The sequence below is a fragment of the Heptranchias perlo genome, chromosome 10 (assembly GCF_035084215.1).
Source record: "Heptranchias perlo isolate sHepPer1 chromosome 10, sHepPer1.hap1, whole genome shotgun sequence".
In the NCBI taxonomy this organism is placed as follows: Eukaryota; Metazoa; Chordata; class Chondrichthyes; order Hexanchiformes; family Hexanchidae; genus Heptranchias; species Heptranchias perlo.
In genome coordinates, this window is record NC_090334.1 from 58,342,557 (window position 1) to 58,366,138 (window position 23,582).

The 23,582-nt window shown below is 41.2% G+C and overlaps 1 protein-coding gene across 1 annotated transcript; it reads right to left on the bottom strand.

Moving 5' to 3' along the window:
* Positions 1-4,382: 4,382 nt before the first annotated feature.
* c10h14orf28 (chromosome 10 C14orf28 homolog) lies at positions 4,383-19,566 on the bottom strand. The gene is made up of 5 exons (XM_067991867.1): positions 19,391-19,566; positions 9,403-9,927; positions 7,564-7,653; positions 6,685-6,819; positions 4,383-4,867 (listed from the first exon to the last, which is right to left on the bottom strand). The coding sequence occupies exons 1-5, from the start codon at positions 19,489-19,491 to the stop codon at positions 4,651-4,653; spliced, it is 1,068 nt and encodes a 355-aa protein (XP_067847968.1). The 5' UTR covers positions 19,492-19,566; the 3' UTR covers positions 4,383-4,650.
* Between the last annotated feature and the right edge of the window lie 4,016 nt (positions 19,567-23,582).

A 23,582-nucleotide genomic window follows, 5' to 3' on the forward strand; every position in this document is an offset into this window, starting at 1 on the left:
GGATAGTTTAGCTCTTAATTGTTTCAGTCCTTCTATTTTATCATATCCAAATTTGATCCATTCACTTAATTATCAAGTTTATGAAAATAATAACACATCTGATCAGTTTTCAATCCCACATTTGTGAGATGACTGAGGGATTTGCAGTAATTGCAGCTTTTTAAAATTGAAAGATTTGAACTTTGTATGAATGGCCTAAAATATCACTTCAATTTATATAGTGACAATGCACACTGGATTATTAGGAAAGTTTACAAATGCAAGTTAATTGTAAATTGAAAAGGGACATAGGCTTGGCTATAGTCATTATTGATTTCATAGCTTGCCTTAAAACTTTTATCTCAATATTTAAGGAACTGGATTTTTTTTTTCTAACTGCCTTACACTTAATGCTATCCTCTAAATCCAGTTTGGTTTATTATTTTTTTTAAAAATGGGTCTCCGAATCTTTGTAAATAAACGGTAAGGTAAAAACCTATTTGTATTCTGACTTGAGGGAATGACATAATTGTAAATGGTTAAATGTTAATGTGTTAGTGTGTGTAGTTGTATGCTCTGTATACCTGCAAATGGCAGGAGTCTTTCGTTTATAGTATGACTATCATCTCACCTGCTTTTTGTTTTTGTTACGTGGGCAAAAGTGCTAAAGGACTGTTTCACACTATCATTTGAGTTCAGTTTTCTTAAAGCAGTGTTCAGATTTCATATGCTTTCTTGTGGTACAGCTGTGTAAAATACAGTTTGTTACAGTATTTCATTAACATGTTTTTACTAAATAAACACCTACAAAAAATTCTTAACTGTGTTCTTGCATTTCTCCATTTTCACTTTAATAATCTCCTTGGCTTAGTACTACTAATACTTGAATGCTGATATTCCTTATAAGATGATGCAAATCTAGTTGGTGCCTTGACTAAAATGAAACTTTGCATCCAAATGTGGGTGATGCATTTTTGTAGCTACCTGAAGATGAATTCGTTTTTTAAAAGTAGATCATGCCACTTTGCTCTTTACTACATCAGCTTGTTGCATTTTACTTGTTTTTTAAAAACTTTTATATTGGGATAATTTAGTAAATTGCACATGGAAAGAAATGTCGAACTCCTAAGATTTAGCAACATTACCGTGATTTCTAGTGGAACTGTAGGAATTTCAAGGATCTTTCCTTGACCACCATCCCCCGTCTATAGATTGACCCTTGGCAACATCATCCAAAGATATGGGGGTCAGCTTCCACATGCACGCTGACAACATTCCAGCTCTACCTCTCCACCATCTGGCTTGACCCCCATCACTGCCGCCGGGTTGTCAGACTGCTTGTCCAACATCCAATCTTCAATGAGCCACAGTTTCCTCCAGACAAACAATGGGAAGACCAAAGCCATTATCTTTGGCCCCCGCCATAAACTTCATACCCTTGAAGTTCCATCCTTTTCACAGGTTGCTGCCTCTGGTTAAACCAGACTGTTTGCAACCTTGGTATCCTAGTTGATCCTGAACTGAGCTTTTGATCCCATATACTCTTCCACACTAGGACCACCAACCTCCACCTCCATCAAGTTGTACCCATCTGCTGCTGAAATACTCATCCATGCCTTTGTCATGTCCACACTATGCTCTCCTGGCCAGTCTCCCATCCTCTACCCTCCATAAACTCTGCAGCCTGTATCCTGTCCTGGTCACCCATCATCCTTGTCCTTACTGACCTACCCAGTCCCCCTAATGCCTCCAATTTAAATCTATCACCCATGTGTTTAAATCCCTTCAAAGCATTGTGCTGCCTTATCTCCTGACTCTTTTCCCCCCCCCCCCCCCCCAACTCTCTGTTCCTCTGACTCTGCTCTTTTATGCACCGTGCTCCCTCCCTTTGCCCCAACAATCTGGAGTTCCTTCTCCAATCTTCTCTACACCTCCATCTACTCCTTTAAGACCTTCCTTAAACCCCACTTCATTACCATGCTTTTAGTCACCCATTCTAATAACTCCTTCCTTGGCTCAGTGTCAATGTGTCCAAATACACTCCTGCAAAGCACCATGGAACATTGTTAAAGGCATTATATAAATGCAAGTAGTTTTTATTCTATACAGTGACAAAATGTTTCTTTACACTGCCCAATCAGCAAAATTCAATTCCACCTTCTGGGAAAAAAAACACTCCATTACTAGGGAAGGCAAATGGAATATTGGCCTTTATTTCAAGGGGGATGGAGTATAAAAGCAGGGAAGTCTAGCTACAACTGTACAGGGTGCTGGTGAGACCACACCTAGAGTACTGAGCACAGTTTTGGTCCCCATATTTAAGGAAAGATATACTTGCATTGGAGGCAGTTCAGAGAAGGTTCACTAGGTTGATTTTTTTTTTTGTTCATGGGATGTGGACGTCACTGGCAAGGCCAGAATTTATTGCTGATCCCTAATTGCCCTTGAGAAGGTGGTGGTGAGCCACCGCCTTAAACCACTGCAGTCCGTGTGGTGAAGGTTCTCCTGGTGCAGTTAGGGAGTTCCAGGATTTTGACCCAGCAATGATGAAGGAACAGCGATATATTTCCAAGTCGGGATGGTGTGTGACTTGGAGGGGAACGTGCAGGTAGTGTTGGTCCTATGTGCCTGCTGCCCTTGTCCTCCTAGGTGGTCGAGGTCATGGGTTTGGGAGGTGCTATCGAAGAAGCCTTGGCGAGTTGCTGCAGTGCATCCTGTGGATGGTACACTGGTGGAGAGAGTGACTGTTTAGGGTGGTGGATGGGGTGCCAATCAATCAGGCTGCTTTATCTTGAATGGTGTTGATGGTTTTTTTATGAGGAAAGATGGAGTAGGTTGGGCCTATACTCACTGGAGTTTAGAAATAATGAGGTGATCTTATTGAAACATAAGATTCTGAGGGGGCATAGGGGAATCTGGAACAAAGGGGCATAGTCTTAGAATAAGGGGTTGCCCATTTAAGACAGATGAGATTTCTTCTGAGGGTTGGAATTCTTTGCCCCAAAGAGTGGTGGAGGCTGAGTCATTGAATATATTCAAGGCTGAGTTAGACAAATTTTTGATCAAGGGAATCAAAGGATATGGGGAAGAGCCAGAAAAGTGGAGTTGAAGCCAGAATCAGATCAGCCATGATCTCATTGAATGGCAGAGCAGGCTCGAAGGGCCAAATAGCCTACTCCTATCTCTCATGACCTGTAAGACTTCAGTTGCTCATGGTTATTGTACCTCAGTACTTCTACTAAATGCTGTCTGTTTGACTTATTAAATCTCATTCTCCTAGAAGATTGAGGCTATTAGTAATTTTGTTTGATGTTTGTCTTGCCACCTGTTGTGGCAGTCTACAGAGAAAACCCAAATCCAGTAAGACTAGCAGATTGTATGAATCCAATTCAATACCAGAGTTTATTCTCCACAACGAGATGTGGTCAGCCCTTGGATTGTACCCGGAGCAGCACAACTTTTTGTTGATACTAAAGCCAGAAATGTAACTGCTGCTATGTTAATATTGTGAATCAATCCAGAAATAATTGAAGTTTTACTAAGTCTCCTCGCTGTGGAGGAGCTTTACTTCAACTAGCATTACGGTTGCTTCTGATCCTGGGAACTGACATAGATTGATGTAATAAGGCCTTTAGGCAAGTGCCCGAGGGCTGCTGGCACTATAAAACTGCACCTCTAACTGCGCAACTACTTTTCAGGAAAGGAAGTTAGAGAAACTAAAGGTTGGTATGAATCTGAATGAGTCTTTAGGTACATCACTGATGTACAATGTTTTTGTGTGTACAGGTCATTACAAACAAGGTTTTGGAATTGTCTTATTTTGATATGGTAGACTTTGATACTGTTTTAATAGCTGCTGCAAGTAAAATTCAATTTTTACATGACTCAATCTAGTCAAACACCTGCATGCTTGTGTTAACTGCTGTCATACCTTTATGACTAGAGGTCTGAATTCTATGTTTAAACTTGAGAAATCAAGGTAAAATGCCAAGACTAATAGTTCAGCTATCAGTGGTTTCAACACATTTACTTCAGTTTATTTTAAAATGCCTTAAGGTTGGAGTTAAGTTTTAGAATTACCCTTACTTTGCTTGCGATATGCTAACATTCTGTGCTGCATCTGACAATCAATATCCTCAACCATAATGTCAGTTTGTTTTGGTGCTACTCATCTTTCTCTTAATATCCCTTTTTAGTAATTATACCTGGCAACTATATTTCTAAATGAGTCAATTTCTCATTAAAATTTTCAGTGAAGTATAATTAACAAATTGCAAGATTATATGTATTAAAAAACCACATCTGGTATTGTACTTTTCTTTTTCACTAGAATATTTACATTGTGGTTTATCAATTTTACAAAAATCCATGAATTCTCTGCATTCACGTACCATTCAAAAATATAATGTAAAAACAAAATACAATTTATTCCAGTATACAACTTTGTATAAAAATATTCAGCATTAAGTATCCAAAATACATCTGAAACAGTGCAACCTTTGTACATATTTGCATAGTTTTAAAGTTAGTGCCTTGTACATTCAGTTGTAAATCTTTTGGTTAATAAATATCAGAACTTTACAGTCCATTGTTTTCTTGGATGCCAAGTTGGTTTAATTTTCTCCCACAGTTTTAAAAAGATAGCATGACTTATGTAGTCTTGGATATCCATCACCTTATTTTTGAGTAACATAAGTCACTTTTAATCACTTCTCTATCTCGAATATAGACAAGAGAGGACAAGAGCAGCAACTCTGGAGGTTTATTTAATAACACCAAGTTCTCAGGTCTAAGCCCATCGTAATGCATCCAGTTACCATCAATCATAAAAGCAGCAGAGTAATGATGCTCCTCCTTGTTGAAAAGTGTTGCCCCCTCCAGTAGGTATCTAGGGCCAAACAGACAATTAATTTTCCAAACTTAAAGGAACAATACTTCTATTCCAACATTTCTCTTAAACAAGAACTTTAAACTGTAAAATGTTAATGGTTACCTCATGTTCTGCTAAGTGTTTCTAAGAATGCACACAATGTAAAAAGGTATTTTCTTGCTTTCCAATTCAAATTCTCCTATGGTCCCTTTCATTTTTTAAACTTTGGACAAACTCTTCCCTATCCATAAGCTTTAACTTATCCCCCCCACCGGACTTTAAAAAAAAAATTATGAAGGGTTGTACAAGGAGTGTTAAAACAGTCACTACTGCCCAGAGAGGCAACAATCTGGCTTCAAGATTCTCAGGGCTAGTTCCAGAAGGATCCGTTCAAGCAGGGTGAGTTGACTGCAATTAGCCCCTCTCCTCTTCTCCCTCCCCCTTCCATAAACATAATTTCAGGCAGTATCCTACATTACAAAAGTGACTATAGCCAATGAAGTATTTTTGAACTGTAAAGTGCTTTGGGATGTCCTGAGTTCATAAAGTGCTGTATAAATGCAAGTCTGTCTTTTAGTATTTGATGTGACAGCTAAATGAAGGAAACTTGCTGAATGACTCAGGCAGTTCACGATGATGGTTGGCATCTAAGCTTGAACAGTTGCATGGTTACTTCTAACTCAACTTCTACATGCACCCTTTTAAAGCAGAACAATGTCAATGATCACGTCAGAAACAGAACTGTGCCACTCCCTTTCGTATTGATCAGACATGTTATTTCACTAGAACGATCTGTACATGAGGAGCTTATGGCTAGTTTAAATGTAAATGTGTCAAATTGAAATCAAAATTTCAAAGTTGGGGTTATCAAAGTCAAATATATAGCTCCTCTTGCTATAAATTCCCTAACATGCTAAGGTGTGGGTAACTAGCTAGCCTCCTTGCCCAGTGGGCTTGATAGGAACCAGAAACACTTTGCCAGAGGCTAAAATATGAAACTTGCACCTGCATCAACAGGGACTGATTCTCCTCTTCTCCCCCAACAAGCAGTAAGATCAAACATTTAATGACTATAAAATTTTGCCTGAAAAGTTTCTAAACATTCTGTAAATTTACTTTTGTATTTTGAAATGGGAGGTTATCCTATGCGTAGGCATAAAAGTTTATAGTCTAGATAGACAAATCCTCTGACCACACAGACCTCCTGGGATTCTTTTGTGGACTGGATTCTGGTTTGAAAATGTAAACACTCCTTGCAGGACCCAATTATTTTTTACCCTTCCCTCCCCAAACCAAAAAAAAAATGCAAAGTGATCAGTAACTCATTCCTTTCCCCCCCACCCCCAAACTAATAGAAATATTTAATTAATTTCCTATTTATTATGCAATCATACCTTCCACAGAACATGTCAATTGATCAGCAGGACATTTTCCCTTTCAGACTTGCAACATCATATAACCACTCTTCCAAAATCTCAAATCTACTTCCTCTCAATCGTTAAGCGAATTCCAATGTCAATCACAACAGCTGATTTAGAACTCTGCAAGTGTAACAGGAAACATGGAATACTGCCTAGTGGGTCAGATCCAGTACACAATGGCATAGAAAATCCAGGCCGATGTTTCCAGTGATAACACTGAAGAGTTTTAAAAAAACTATAGCCAGACTTACCTCTTCATATTAGCTACTTTCAAAGAGACCGATTAATCAGTTAAGATTAAAAAGCAGCTACCAAAAATGTGCACTTTAGCTAAAGTGCATTAAATGCTCAATTATTCTTACTATCCAGACTGCAGATACTTTTTGGCTAGTGAGAAATATGCCATATTCCTACCTTTGTTCTGCTACAGCCAAATTATATGGGACATAGGCCAATTCCTCAGATTTCCATTGCTGCATATTTAGGATGACAAATGGAGGAGCATCATGGCAAAAGATTCTCTGTGAGAATTCACGCTGACCATTACATCTAGAAGAATAAATGCAGTGAGTAACAGAGATGCCTGCTAGAAGCACCAGTCTCAGAGGTACCCATTGACCTACATCAAAAAAAGTCTCCAGTACTAGAAAATTTGACCTTTGATTTGGAAGTTTACTGTTCTCCAACTAGCATAAGTCTTCAGTTAAGATGTTTTGTAAGGTGAACTGGGCATTAAAAGACTAATGAAGCTTATTCTTAAAAAATTACTAAAGTTGCCCTGAAACTGCATGCTACAGTAAACTCTAAACTAATTGCACAGTTGGACCAAATGCCAGTTACATCCAGTGCAGGTGAGGGCTCAATATTTAAAACACTCACCCAGCCCACTATCATACCTCCTAGTGGCCAGCTATAGAGCAGCAATGGCAGAGCTAGGAGCAGGTCTTTAGCCAGTTCTCAGCCAGGGAAGAGAGAAAAAAGTCAAAATTAGGTTTTTCTTTGAACATATGTCCAAAATTATTAGACAGGCAAAGTCCAAAGGGGCATTCATTTACTGGACAACATTTTGGTAATTATTCAGCTTCTGAATCATACCAAATTAACTTGACGTTGCTTGCTCACTGCTTTACTTCAATACTGGCACAGTTCCAGACAGATTCCTGTCATACTAAGTTATTTCCTACAATGGACATTAACCCAATGCATACTAAAGGTTAAAGCAATTAAGTGACTAGAAAATATATACGGCCTGAGTTCAGTTTGTAAGCACGTGAAATAAGTCTGTGAACATACCCAAGTTCTTCGCACAGCTCAATCCTGGGACAGAATAATTCATCCACTGCAGCTTGAATTACATCACCCAGGAGAGAATCTTGTGAAGGACTTCAGGAAAAAAAAAATGAAGATATCTTAGCATCTGAATTGGAAATCAGATCATAAACAATAACACCTGCATTATGTCAATATTATAAAATCAGTTTAAATGAAGACAAAGAACTTCAGACTAAAAAAAATGTTCTGTCCTAGCAAAAATAAACCCAAGGCAAACAACTCACAGTAACACAAGCTAATCTGTTGATTATAATTATTTCAAAACTGGCAACTCCTAACAATACAACATATATCCTTTTGTGGTGGGAATAATTCTAGCAATAACTTGTTTTTAATATTTCTAATTTGCAGGATTTTTCTCACTTAGCACCACACATGATGAAGCCAAGTTTAAAATTAACCAGAAGTTACCTCCTAGGAATTGTACCACATGATGATTAAAAATGATCATGAATTCAATGAATGCAGTGTTTATGAATTCTGGTCATTTTCTTGCAAACTAAGCCACCTTTGTTCAAATATTTTCCCAAAATGAATACACAACATGGAGTTAGCATGAATGGCTATAAGGTGATCTTTGTTCAGTGCAAATTTTATTCTTTTACTCATTAATTTTTCTGCTAGCTTCCTTAATCTGTCTTTGAAAGCAGGTTTTCAATTCTAACCACTTACTAAACACTCCTATTCTGCATGGAGGACAGACTTGTAGAGCTGTGAAGTTAAAAGTTCCTTCTTCAATATGCCCTCAACATTAAGTTTAAAGGTTTGTGCCAGTCAGTTTTATTTACACTGCCTTTGGATAAGTAAACAAGAATTCAGAACCCTGATAAAAAGGTGTCATCTTTGGACTTTCCAGTTAATTTCATAATTTTTATACTACCCAATGGCAATAAATGACCACGTAACAGATGTTATTAAAGGAATACTTGGCAGTCATTTGCTTCAGACAGTTCTAGCCTGCTTTTGCCCCAATAAGCTTCAAAACCAATTAATGTAATGCATTTCAATAGGACCATCTGAGACCAGCTTTTGTTCTTACAGTACTTATTCTTTGCCTCTGATTTCTACCAATTGTACCTGTATTTTTTGCCACCCCCCCCCCCCCCCCCCCCCCCAAGAGGCACACTTTAATATGCATAGATACAAATTTTTCAATTTAACCAAATATATTTTAAAAGGTTCTCACAGCCTTAGCATGAAACAAACCCATTCCATCATAGGAACATTTCTGGTATTATACCACCTATAGTGGTAAGAAGCTACACTTTAGGTCAAGCTCACAATACTGCTTTAGCAGAATTATATAGTGCATTTCAAGTAAGCGATTTACAACAAAATTACAGACTTAACTAGTAAAATTTGTGCGTTAGTCACCATATGGTGTTCCCCCAAGCTGAAATTTTTAGGATCACAAAACTTGACCCACTAATACTACTAAAAGTGCTTGTAGACGTTTGTACCGGACAAGAAGATAAATTCAGAGGAATCCCATTTTTAGTATCCTGTGCTCTTAGAGACAGAATGAAGTTCATTTTATTCCACCCAACTTCAAAAAAAATGTCCAATGCACCAGTTTGTATTGTCTTATTTCCCACAGCAATTACTTATCTGTTCCTTGGTAACGAACAATTTTATTCTATGAACTCATACCAGTGAGAACAGTACTTAGACTGTCCTAACTCATTTCATAGGACCCCCAGTTTGTTGGATTCAATCTGAGGTACCAAACACAGGTTCCAGTGCTGAAAGAACAATGTACCATCCAGTTTCCTTACTGATGTAAATAAAGGATCAACCTACTAGATAATAATTGTCTTGCGTTGATCTTCCTGTGCACGTGCTGGACATCTCCAATTAGAACAGAAAGTCTCCTGAATAGTGGACATAAGGTTCTCCAGGTTTCTTGTGAAGTTTTCGTGTTCATTTCCAAAAAGATCAATTTCTAGCGAGGCCTTGTGGACTTCAGATTTGTACTGACACTTTTCCATTTTATCCCAAATCCACAACAACTTCACAGTTGTGAATTTATAAGAGTCCATCAAATACAAAAAGCGCTCAACAAACTCCTTTCCCAAGTAGCTTGATAACTCTCTACGAAAATTCTCATTTTCACTGAGAATCACATACAGCAACATCAAAAACCCATCAATGGTGCAAGTGTTTTTTAGGCTTATCCTCACATATAGTGGAGTGCAAGCCATTGCCTTTCTTCCAGCTTTAATGGTATACACTCCACCCCATGGAAGAACAGGTCTCCAGAAAGATCTATCTTCATTTGAATTATTTGTAACTGATGCTCGGATCTCTTCAAATAATGTTTTTGTCCTAGAATAAAGATAAAAAAAGCATTGTGCTTAGATATTAATGAAATGATACAAGCCAACGTAAACATTACTGGGTACTGTCAGTCAACGCAAAATACAACGTCTTCAGATTTTCTGCTCAGTTATCCTTCACGATGTGGCTATCCAGATAGATCCCGAAGTGTTATTTTAAGTTAGACTATTGGCTAACAGTGCGATGTTGTCATGTAATAGAAATTACAAAATCAGACCTGATCAGTTAGCCAAATTCACCAGTAAGCATGGCACAAGTAGGGAGTGTCCATACTGTGAAATGTCCAGGATGCTACAATATTTAGAACAGAATAATTTTACTGCAGTCTGTTTATCATCTTAAAGATAATCAATTTATTACTGCTTCAGCAAAGGATAATCTGGTGATTTTACTCAAATTAAGTTTTCACCAAGACAGAATATGCTCAAAAAAGGAGTTTATTTACCAGTCTACTTATTAGTGGATATATTCATACAGTGCTGTCAATGTTGAATACATAGAATTTACAGCCAAAAACAGGGCCATTTGGCCCAACAGGTTTATGCTCCACCCGAGCCTCCTCCCACCCTACTTCATCTAATCTTATCAGCACATCCTTCTAGTCCTTTCTCCATGTACTTAAATGCATCTATGCTATTCACCTCAACTACTCCATGTGGTAGCAAGTTCCACATTCTAACTACTCTGAGTAAAGAAGTTTCTCCTGAATTCCTTATTGGATTTATTATTGACTATCTTATATTTTTGACCCCCAGTTTTGGACTCCCAAGTGGAAACATCTTTGCTACGTCTACCCTATCAAATCCCTTCATAATTTTTAAAACCTCTATTAAGGCACCCCTCAGTCTTATCTTTTCTAAAGAAAAGAGCCCCAGCCTGTTCAGTCTTTCCTGATATGTATAACCTCAGTTCTAGTATCATCCTTGTAAATCTTTTAGGCATCCTTTCTAGTGCCTCTATATCCGTTTTGTAATCATGGAGACTAGAACTGTGCACAGTACATGTGTGGTCTAACCAAGGTTCTATATACGTTTAATTCCTACAGTACAACTCACCTCCGTCACAACTAGCAGCTCGAAATATATAACTAATGTAAAGAAAAATTGTAAGCTTACACACAGGAGAGCATGTAAAAAGCTCCAATTCAATCTCTGGTTCAGATAAGATCCACAATCCACTCAAACCTCTAAGATTATGATCTTATTTGGGTTCCTCAATTGAATTACACATGCAACTGCCTCCCAGTTATTGATTATTCATAAACATAGCTACACAGTGCACTTAAAACTGAATAACTTGCTTTTCCAAATCACAAAAGTTATGGAAAACAGGAACTGTACTAAAAACAATGGTACCAAATCTTTTTAATTATATAAAACTTTCTTTCCCTGTCCCTGAATTACCAGAAAGGGCAAAGTCCACACTAAACCCTACCCCAAGTTCCAAGCTTGGCAACTTATACTACTTCCAAGTCCAGCAAGTAGCAAAAAGAGTTGTATTCTCTTGTGACCATTACTACTTCTCCACCAGCCATTTTTGTTTACTACAATTTACTGTAGTTGCTTAATTCAAATTATTCAATAATTCAATTTTTAGCTATAAATTCTCACTTTCCTGTTAATTACATTACATTATCCTGTTATTGGATAATTCATATTTTCTTAGCCCAAGAATCACTTTGAATTATCAGGAGTAAATTGTATTTATTCCTCCAAACTCTAAGCTCCTGCAGCCCATAGTGTTGGAAAGCTACTTTCCACCCCAACATACAAGTAGAAGCTAAAGTATTCAATCCATTAGAAGTGCTTACATTCTGTAAAGAATTATGACTAAAATATTTGACCAAATCATTTAACATATGGATTCACTTAAAGAAATGTACAGCTTTAGAATGTTAACCTTTATATCTAGAGGGCTAGAATACAAAGGGAAGTTTTGCTACAGCTATACAAAGTCCTGGTTAGACCACATCTGGAGTACTGTGTACGGTTCTGGGCACCGCAACTTAGAAAGGATATACTGGTCTTGGAAGCAGTGCAGCAAGGATGTTACCAGGGCTCCAAGGGTTAAATTATGAGGAGAGATTACATAAACTAAGCTTGTATTCCCTGGAATATAGAAGGTTTGCAGGTGATTTGATTGAGGTTTTCAGGATTTTGAAAAGGTAGATAGAGAGAAACTTTTTCCGCTGGTGGGGAGTCTAGGACAAGGGGACATAACCTTAAAATCAGAGCCAGGTCATTCAGGAGAGAAGTTAGGAAACACTTCTTCATGCAAAGGGTTGTAGAAGTGTGGAACTATCTCCCGCAAAAAGCAGTCGACATTAGCTCGGTTAACAATTTTTAACCTGTGATAGATAGATTTTTGCTAGCCAAGGGTTTTTTTTTTAAGTTCATGGGACGTGGGCGTTGCTGGTAAGACCAGCATTTATTGCCCATCCCTAATTGCCCTTGAGAAGGTGGCGGCGAGCGGCCTTCTTGAACCGCTGCAGTCCGTGTGGTGAAGGTTCTCCCACAGTGCTGTTAGGAAGGGAGTTCCAGGATTTTGACCCAGCGACGATGAAGGAATGGAGATATATTTCCAAGTCGGGATAGTGTGTGACTTGGAGGGGAACGTGCAGGTGGTGTTGCTCCCATGTGCCTGCTGCCCTTGTCCTTCTAGGTGGTAGAGGTCACGGGTTTGGGAGGTGCTGTTGAAGAGGCCATGGCAAGTTGCTGCAGTGCATCCTGTGGATGGTACACACTGCAGCCACGGTGCGCCGGCGGTGAAGGGAGTGAATGTTTAGGGTGGTGGATGGGGTGCCAATCGGGCTGTTTTGTCCTGGATGGTGTCAAGCTTCTTGAGTGTTGTTGATCCAGGCAAGTGCAGGGTATTCCATCACACTCCTGACTTGTGCCTTGTAGATGGTGGAAAGGCTTTGGGGAGTCGGGAGGTGAGTCACTTGCAGGAGAATACCCAGCCTCTGACCTGCTCTTGTAGCCACAGTATTTATATGGCTGGTCCAGTTAAGTTTCTGGTCAATGGTGACCTCCAGGATGTTGATGGTAGGGGATTCGGCGATGGTAATGCCGTTGAATGTCATGGGGAGGTGGTTAGACTCTCTCTTGTTGGAGATGGTCATTGCCTGGCACTTGTCTGGCGTGAATGTTACTTGCCACTTTTGAGCCCAAGCCTGGATGTTGTCCAGGTCTTGCTGCATTTGGGCACGGACTGCTTCATTATCTGAGGGGTTGCGAGTGGAACTGAACACTGTGCAATCAGCGAACATCCTCATTTCTGACCTTATGATGGAGGGAAAGTCATTGATGAAGCAGCTGAAGACGGTTGGACCTAGGACGCTGCCCTGAGGAACTCCTGCAGTAATGTCCTGGGGCTGAGGTGATTGACCTCCAACAACCATTACCATCTTCCTTTGTGCTAGGTATGACTCCAGCCACTGGTGAGTTTTCCCCGATTCCCATTGACTTCAATTTTACTACAGCTCCTTGGTGCCACACTCGGTCAAATGCTGCCTTGATGTCAAGGGCAGTCACTCTCACCTCACCTCTGGAATTCTGTTCTTTTGTCCATGTTTGGACCAAGGCTGTAATGAGGTCTGGAGCGGAGTGTTCCTGGCGGAACCCAAACTGAGCATCAGCGAGCAGGTTATTGGTGAGTAAGTGCTGCTTGATAGCACTGTCAACGACATCTTCTATCACTTTGCTGATGATTGAGAGTAGACTGATGGGCTGGTAATTGGCCGGATTGGATTTGTCCTGCTTTTTGTGGATAGGACATACCTGGGCAATTTTCCACATTGTCAGGTAGATGCCAGTGTTGTAGCTGTACTGAAACAGTTTGGCTAGAGGCGCTGCTAGTTCTGGAGCACAAGTCTTCAGCACTACAGCTGGGATGTTGTCAGGGCCCATAGCCTTTGCTGTATCCAGTGCACTCAGCCATTTCTTGATATCACGTGGAGTGAATCGAGTTGGCTGAAGACTGGCTTCTGTGATGGTGGGGATATCGGGAGGAGGCCGAGATGGACCATTCACTCGGCACTTCTGGCTGAAGACGGTTGCAAACGCTGCCATCACTGAGGATGGGGGCGTTCACAGAGCATCCTCCTCCCGTTAGTTGTTTAATTGTCTACTACTATTCACGACTGGATGTGGCAGGACTGCAGAGCTTTGATCTGATCCATTGGTTGTGAAATCGCTTAGCTCTGTCTTTAGTATGTTGTTTCTGCTGTTTAGCATGCATGTAGTCCTGAGTTGTAGCTTCACCAGGTTGGCACCTCGTTTTTAGGTAAGCCTAGTGCTGCTCCTCATTGAACCAGGGTTGATCCCCTGGCTTGTTGGTAATGGTAGAGTGAGGAATATGCCGGGTCATGAGGTTACAGATTGTACTGGAATACAATTCTGCTGCTGCTGATGGCCCACAGCGCCTCATGGATGCCCAGTTTTGAGCTGCTAGATCTGTTCTGAATCTATCCCATTTAGCACGGTGATAGAGCCACACAACACGTTGGATGGTGTCCTCAGTGCGAAGACGGGATTAAGAGATATGGAGCCAAGGCAGGCAAATAGAGTTAGGATACAGATCAGCCATGATCTCATTGAATGGCAGAACAGGCTCGAGGGGCTGAATGGCCTACTCCTGTTCCTATATTCCTTCAGTACAATGGAGAGTCAATACATTATGATTGTTATACAAAAAAGTCTTTTTGTATATAATTTGAAATTTAACCATTTCCAAGAACATGAATGTGACATCAACTATTTTGCAGCTAATGTCTGCAGTTTTATAGATCAAATGGGCACCTTCCAATATGGACAGTTTTTTTTTAAGGAATATGGAGGATTGTGGCCCTATCTAAATCAAATTAGTTTAAACAAATAGGCTACACAGTGTACCCAACATTATGTTTACACTGACAATTAGACAACCTACTTGATCTAGAGTTGTGGAGTCTATTTTCAGTGAGATGTTACTGTTTAAGTGACAAAATCTCTATACAGTGTATGCATGGTAAGGATAGTCAGTTAGTTGACAAATGCAGACGTTGCTCTGTGCAGAGACACTTGCTATGTGTTTATGCCAAATCTGTATCTATAAATATAACTTATGCCAACAAGAACAGACCAAGGGGAATCTGCTTCCTGTTTACACTAAGCTGCCTCGGAATACATTCTGGCATTAAGAACTCCGACATATGTGGTGATCATTCATGATTGCCTGCATTGGCAGTGCAGAATTCAAGTTTATATTGCAGTCAAAGTAGGTCAGGTTTGTTCTGGTATAAGGAAGACATAAACAATCTAATGGGGCAGGCTTGATGGATAGCTGGTCTTTTCCTGCCCATCAATTTCGTATGTTCACATAATGGATTGCAGTTTAAATACAAACAGAGGCATTCATTCTATCTACCTAATTTAGGTTAGTTATTAAAATAAATATATATTCCAAATTATAAAAAAGGACCTATCCTGCAAAGATTATGTCAACAACTTAAATGAGATGCTCACGACCATTTGTCACTGACTTTACCTAAATCTGAATGATCAAAGAACTTGCTATGACCATCCAAATTATGAATGAATTACACAAATATTTTTAAAAAGAAATGTAATTATAAATGTCTTGACAGTTAAAACTTCTGATTCTTTTGGCATGGTACGTCTGGTCTCAGAGTCATGTTTCGTCTGAAGATGAGCAACTGAGCTCTACTTATGCTGCTCCAAAGCCAACTATTATGAGATACACAAAAGGGCCTGGTCGCCCTCCAATTTTTCCTCTTTCCCTGTGCAAAAGTGTCTGGCCTCCACTGAACACCTCCCCACAACCGCATAGCTGAGATAGGGAACTGAGTATAGTAGTAGGAGAAACAAAGATAAACCTACATTCTGGCACTCAGCCATTTAACCATCATGCTGTTTAAGGTTCTTCAAAGGAGTCTGAACAACAATGACAAAGTTGCAGATCACCCACCAATTGAAAAAGATATACTACATACAATTTACTAAAATAAAAACAGAAAATGCTGGAGAAGCTCAGCAAGTCAGGCTGCATCTGTGGAGAAAGAAACAGTTAACGTTTCAGGTCGAAGACCTTTTGTCAGAACTGGAAGATATTAAAAGAGTTAAAGTATTTGAGCAAGTATAGAGCCAGGGAAAGGGGGAAGAGGAGGAAAGAACAAAAGGGAAGGTCTCTGATAGGGTGGAGGGCACGAGTGACTAAATGACAAAAGGGATGATGGTGCAAGGTAAGGAAAGTGGTAATGGGACAGGTCAAGAAACAAAGGATTGATCAGTAGCAGCTGTAAATGACAGCAGTAGAACCATTACCAGCACAATTTACTAAGCAACCAGTTCCAAATAAAACAAAGTAGAGAGTTTTTAAACAATAATTGCAACTGCCCTACAAACATAGCTTTCTATAAGAATTTTTTTAAAAGCCTGATATGAAGTCAAGGAGACAAACAAACCTTCAACTTTGAGTGTTATCAACAAGGAGTACCCTAGAATAGCTGCCACTGAAGACCTGTAAACAAATAAGCTACAGGTTGAATCATATCTCAGCCTGAAAGGACAAGCTGTAATATCTTCATTACTTATGTAATTGGCAATTTCGATGTGATACGTTATAGTCATGAATGCAACAAATTTAATCACGAGTGTATCCAGTACTAGTTTTCTTTTCCTTTTCTTCATATCATAACCTGCCATTCTTAGGTTCTTTACATTGGTAATACTTGCAACCTGCTGCACAGAACTGAAACACAAGAGTGGCTTTTCTTGCCATACAGTTGCTAGCAGAAAACTCAAGATTTAAATTTCATATTTACTTGTCACTTTGCTACATATTCAAATACATTGTGCATTAATATCACAGAACCAATTCCTGAAGTAGTTATGCAATATAGTCCACTAACCCCAGTTCTGCAAAAGCTATCCTGTTTATATTGAATCCATAGTATTTGAAAGTCACTGTTTCTTATTTAACAAGCAGCAGTACCCTTCCTTTTGGCTGTGTGTACAGGCCAGAGATTGTAAAATTGCATCAGCCAAGCATTATATTAGTTCAGTGGTAGCACCCTTGCTTCTGAGTCAGAATGTTACGGGTTCAAACTTCAATCCTGGACTTGAGCACTTCAATGCAGTAATGAGTGAGTGCTGCATTGTTGGAGGTGTTTTCTTTTGGATGAGACCTTAAATCAAGGCCTGTGTAGATGGATGTAAAAGATTTCTTCAAAAGAAATAAACTGGTCATTCATCTCATTGCTGTTTCTGACACTCTTTTGTGCACGGTTGTATTTGCCTACAAAACGTGACAACACTTCAAAAGAAATTTATTGTGAAGCAGTTTGGGACATACTGCCGAATCCCCCACCATCAACATCCTGAGGGTCACCATTGACCAGAAACTTAACTGGATCAGCCACATAAATACTGTGGCTACAAGAGCAGGTCAGAGGCTGGGTATTCTCCTGCAAGTGACTCACCTCCCGACTCCCCAAAGCCTTTCCACCATCTACAAGGCATGAGTGCAGCTCCGACAACACTCAAGAAGCTCGACACCATCCAGGATAGCAGCCCGTTTGATTGGCACCTCATCCACCACCTTAAACTTTCACTCCCTTCACCACTGCTGCACCATGGCTGCAGTGTGTACTATCCACAGGATGCACTGCAACTATTCACCAAGGCTTCTTCGACAGTACCTCCCAAACCCGCGACTTATACCACCGCAAAGGACAAGGGCAGCAGGCACATGGGAACACCACCTGCAGATTCCCCTCCAAGTCACACACCATCCCGACTTGCAAATATATCGCCGTTCCTTCATCGTCGCTGGGTCAAAATCCTGGAACTCCCTGCCTAACAGCAGTGGGAGAACCTACAACACAGACTGCAGCGGTTCTAGAAGGCAGCTCACCATCACCTTCTCAAGGGCAATTAGGAATGGGCAATAAATACTGGCCTTGCCAGCGATGCCCACATCCCATGAACAAATAAAAAAAACAAACATCACTGAATAAATACAAATTCTTTCTTTTACTGACCCTTACAAGTGCTTCAGACAAAGACAAATGGCCAGCTGACCAAAACCATCTTGGCTAGCTTGTTTAAAGAACCTGCTGACTTTTTAAAATTGTCAGTTTCAATAATAGACAGAATAATAAGTTTGTATTTCACTATTTGCCCAGAGATGCATGACACATTCAGGGTATAAATGATCAAAAAAGCAGTACTGTGGTCAACTCAGCACATCCAAGTAGTAATTACAATCCTTGCAGCAGGCCCATTTCAATTTTTTTAAAAAACTGTCAGTATACATTTAGAAAGAACATTTGTTTGGCCACTTCTATATAAAGTCATCAACACGTTTTTCAGGTTTTGAATTTCAGCTAAGTTCCCACCTTAAAATTGCCACTGCTAAGTTTTCCATGCAGCTTCATAGAAGCATGAAATGAGAAAACCCATTGACACCATTCCTTCCAAAGGCCACTTAAGACTAGTTAAAAACTTTTAAAAAAAAACTAGTGCAATGTTATATAGTATTAATAAACTCCTGCAAATATATGGAGCTATTATAACCATAATGCAAAGCTGTGAGATCTTAGATAAATCAGGATTCCACAATTGCACCAACCCAGAACACTCAGGAATCCAGTTCACTGGGGGAAAGCATTGCGGGCGGGCGGATGACAAAAAAGCCACGGATTTCCATTACTGATAGCTGTCAAGTGACCCCTGCACCTTCCAAAACACACTGTCTAGACTCACATAAAGAATGATCGTGTGGGTAGTTAAAGAACGCTGTCACTTGTGAAATCATACCTCAGCATGGGCTATACACAAACACACACCATTTTTTTGTTGATGTGCAATGGTTGCAACTCATATCTTTTATCACCACCAATTTTACTCAGGTTGCAGGTCGGATTTAAAAATGCTAGACCAAACCATCGTTACTGTTTTATAAACAATTGCAAATATACCATTTTCCTATTGTGCACCTCGATTTAGCCAATCCAACTTTTCCTTACGCAATTTTCAATTCGTAGTAAGACAGCAGTACAAAATTCACGGGTAGATCGCGGCGTTTTGAAGTTTTTTTTAAAAAAAATACTTTAACAGCAAAACAAACTTCTCAAAAGTTGTGTGATACCTGCCTTCAAGTAACGGGAGTGAAATAAAGCTGCACTGAAATTCACTTCGACCGATTACAAGGGACCAGATCCACTGTCAGAATGTGCAGAAACCCCACGAAAAGCCGACTGGTCTCTAAAACCCAAAATGCATTTTGTAAATAAGTGACTGCGAATGTTTTTCCAGAGCTGCACTAGTGAGGCCCAGTGACAGACACACCTCCTGCAGCCAGTAAACTCCACACAAGTTCTTCAGCAAATTCCCGCCCGTCTCTCACTCGCTCCTGTTTTAATTCATCTTTAAATGTATTTTTTTTTTACCTCTCGGACGGATAATACCCTTCTCCCGTCTGCTTCAAGAAGTTGTGGGCGTCGCCTGCCGTTCCGACAGTCACGCCGTAAGGCACAGAGCTCGCATCCATGTCGCCATCAGCCACTGGCTGTACAGACCTCCTGCCTCCCCCAGCCGCTCGCTGCCTGTTGTTGTTATTGTGCAACGTCACGGACCGTCCCGGTGCACACCGCGCCCGCGCGCGAGGCCGGGTCAGGGGCGGGGCTAGCGCAAGGAGGGGGCGGAGCTTGGCTGGGCTGCGTGTTTGGTGCGTGCGCTTCGGCACGTCCTGCTGCCAGCCCTGGGTGAAGTGTGGCTTGCTGCAACTTGCCAATAATTCGCACCTGCACGTGTTATCTTAAAGTGCTAGCAACAGGGTTTAAGTAAACCTGCCCTTCAAAACAAGCCATAGTTCATTTCTAAATATTGTTTGTCACTACCTGCCGCCTGTTCAGTTCTCAAGAGAGACCTGGCTGGGTGTGAGGGGCGGGCCATTATTCTGGGAAATGTAAAGAATCTTACAACACCAGGTTATAGTCTCAACAATTTTATTTGAAAATCACAAGCTTTCGGAGATTGTCTCCTTGGTCAGGTGAGTCGACGAAGGAGACAATCTCCGAAAGCTTGTGATTTTCAAATAAAATTGTTGGACTATAACCTGGTGTTGTAAGATTCTTTACATTTGTCAACCCCAGTCCATCACCGGCATCTCCACATCATTATTCTGGGAGGCAGCTGTCTCATGCATGCCTCCTCCTGTCATGGTCTGCTTGCTGGGCTCTCCAAGGAAACAGCCCCTGAGCGGTCTGAAGCCCACCATGGAAGTTCTCTCAATCCAAACATCCAGTCTCTTGAATCTAAAACTGAGAACCTCCTGTAAATTGAAGCACCAGATTTCTGTAGCCCGAGTCACAGTGTTGTTAATTTGTCCAAGCAGGCCGTTTGACTTTAGCATCCATGGATCCTCCAGTAGTTCGTTCTGCTTCCTCAACTGACACCCTCACTTCCACCTCCTCACTGATTTGTGCATCACCGAAGGCTCCCTGCTGACCCTAAATCTCTAACTCCCCTGGGGTGGATATCTCTGAACTGGTGCCTGTGGCGAAGTGACACCTGTTTGTGGTGATGCGCTGGACCTGCAGAGTATGCTAGCGTTGTTGTGAATGGGTGATTTTGTAGTAGTAGCAATAGAATAACAAATTTCTGCCTAAAAGTTAAGCTTAAAGCTGTGAGTATTCATGTGGAATTTTAGGAATGGATAAGAAATTGGCTGAAGGAAAGAAAACAATAGGTAATAGAAAGAGGAGATATGTCATGGTGGGGTGAGGTACTAACCAGAGTGCATTATGGATTTGTGTTGGAACTACATTTGTTTCTAGTTTATGTCAATGACTTGGATTTAGAAACTATGCAAATTGGTAAAATTTGCCAGATACCAGACTAGGAGGAAGCAGCAGAAGAACTACATAAAGAATAGGATAAAATATGTAAGTGGGCAGTAAAATGGCAGATGAAATTTAGTGCAGACCAGTGTGCATACAAAGGAAAAATGGGTGACACACATACTCCATGAATGGTGTTAAAATAGTTAATGATGTAGTTGAACGAGACCTAAGAGTCTTGCACACTCGATACTCAACTTGTCCAATCAATGCAGGGCAGCAGTCAACAAAGCCAATAGGATGTAGAACTATATAGCCAGAGCATGACAGGTATGACTCCAACAACTGGAGGGTTTTCACCATGAATCCCATTGACGTCAGTTTTACTGGGGCCATACATGGTTGAATGCTGCCTTGAGGTTAAGGACAGTTAATCTCACTCTCCCCTGACACTCAACTCTTGGATGCCTGGATCAAGGCTATGACTAGGTCTGGAGCTGAATGGTTCTGGTCGGACCCAAATTGAATATCGGCAAAAAGATTATTGGTGAGCAGGTGCCCTTTAATGGCACTAATGATGATTCCTTCCATCACCTTACTGATGAGTGGGAGGAGGCTGATAGGTCAGTAATTTGGCCAGATTAGATTTATACTGCTTTTTGTGGATAGAACAACACCTGGACAATATTTCACATTGCCGGGTAGATGCAAGTGTCATAGCTATACTGGAATGGCTTGGCTTGGGGTTGACTAATTCTGGTGCATAGATCTTCACCACTATAGCCAAGATGTTGTCAGAGCCCATAGCTTTTGCAAGGGTACGGTAGCATAATGGTTATGTTACTGGACTAGTAATCCAGAGGCCTGGACTAATAATGTGGAGATATGATTTCAAATCCCACCAAGGCAGCAGGGGAATTTAAATTCAGCTAGCACCAGTAATGGTGACTATGAAACTACTGGATTGTTGTAAAACCCATCTGGCTCACTAATGCCCTTGAGGGAAGGAAACCTGCCATCCTTACACGGTCTGGCCTATATGTGACCTACAGCAATGGTTGATTCTTAACTGCCCTCTGAAATGGCCTAGTAAGCCACTCAGTTATACAACCCCACTACAAAAAGTCATAAGAATAAAACTGGACAGACCACTAGGCACTGGACACAACAAAGGCAAACCAAGCCCAGTTGACCTGCAAAGTCCTCCTCACTAACATCTGAGGACATGCCAAAATTGGGAGAGCTGTCCCACAGACCAGTCAAGCAACAGCCTGACACAGCCATGCTGACAGAATAATACCTTTCAGTCAACATCCCATACTCCTCCATCACTATCCCTGGGTATGTCCTGACCCACCAGAGGTGGTGGCACAGTAGTATACAGTCAGGAGGGAGTGGCCCTGGGAGTCCTCAACATTGACTCCGGACCATGAAGTTTCATGGTATCAGGTCAAACATGTGCAAGGAAACCTACTGCTGATTAACACCTACCGCCCTCCCTGCGGCAGGCACAGAGTGAAACAGCTGAGAGTTTGGTGAGTGTGGGAGGTCAATGGTTAATTTCTTTAAAATGTAGTGTAAATTGCTATCAACTGTTTAAGTGCAATGTTAAAGTTTAAATTTTTAAGTTTCTGTCAGGCTTCAGCAGAGAGAGCTGCTGTAGTAAGTTAATTGGTTAGCTAGATTAAACTGGTTCCTGAAGGTGGAGCAGGCCTGACTCATCTTAGTCACAAACTGTAGAAATGCAGGGGCCTGTTAGTGCAACCAGCACAGAGTGCGGCAGGCACAGAGTGAACAGCAGCGAGTTTGGTGAGTGTGGGAGTTGGGGGAAGGAGATGCTGCGTTGCCTTGCTTTTCCTAACTTTTTCCGCAGAGCGGCGGCGGACTTGAGCGGCAGAAGACTGAGAGTGGGGAATAAAATCAGCAGCAAACCTGCAACAGGAGAAAACTACTGTGCGACGTCACTGGTGAGACAGGAGAGTCCGAGAGGTGAGCACAGTATAAAAGGAGAGACCGAGAGCAGGAGGAGAGTCTGAGAGGTGAACGCAGTGTAAATCTAATGCAAGTCATGGCAACACAGCTCGGACCCGTGATATGCTCCTCCTGCACTATGTGGGAAGTCATGGACGCTACCAGTGTCCCCGGCGACCATGTGTGCAGGAAGTGTGTCCAGCTGCAGCTACTGGCTAACCGCATTTCGGAGCTGGAGCTGCGGGTGGATTCGCTGTGCAGCATCCGTGATGCTGAGACTATCGTGGATATCACATTCAGTGAGGTGGTCACACCGCAGGTAAGGATTACGCAGGCAGAAAGGAAATGGGTGACCGCCAGGCAGAGTAAAAGGACTAGGCAGGTAGAGCAGGAGTCCCCTGGGGCCATCTCCCTCTCAAACAGATATACCACTTTCAATACTGTTGGGGGAGATGGCTTATCAGGGGAAAGCAGCAAGAGCCAAGTTCGTGGCACCACGTGTGGCTCTGCTGTACAGGAGGGGAGGAAGAAGAGTGGCAGGGCTATAGTGATAGGGGATTCAATTATAAGGGGAACAGATTGGCCTTTCTGTGGCTGCAAACGTGACTCCAGGATGGTGTGTTGCCTCCCTGGTGCTAGGGTCAAGGATGTCACAGAGCGGCTGCAGGACGTCCTGTAGGGGAAGGGTGAACAGCCAGTAGTCGTGGTCCATATCGGCACCAACGACATAGGTAAAAAAAGGGATGAGGTCCTGCAAGGTGAATATAAGGAGTTAGGAGATAAATTAAAAAGCAGGACTTCAAAGGTAGTGATCTCAGGATTTCTACCA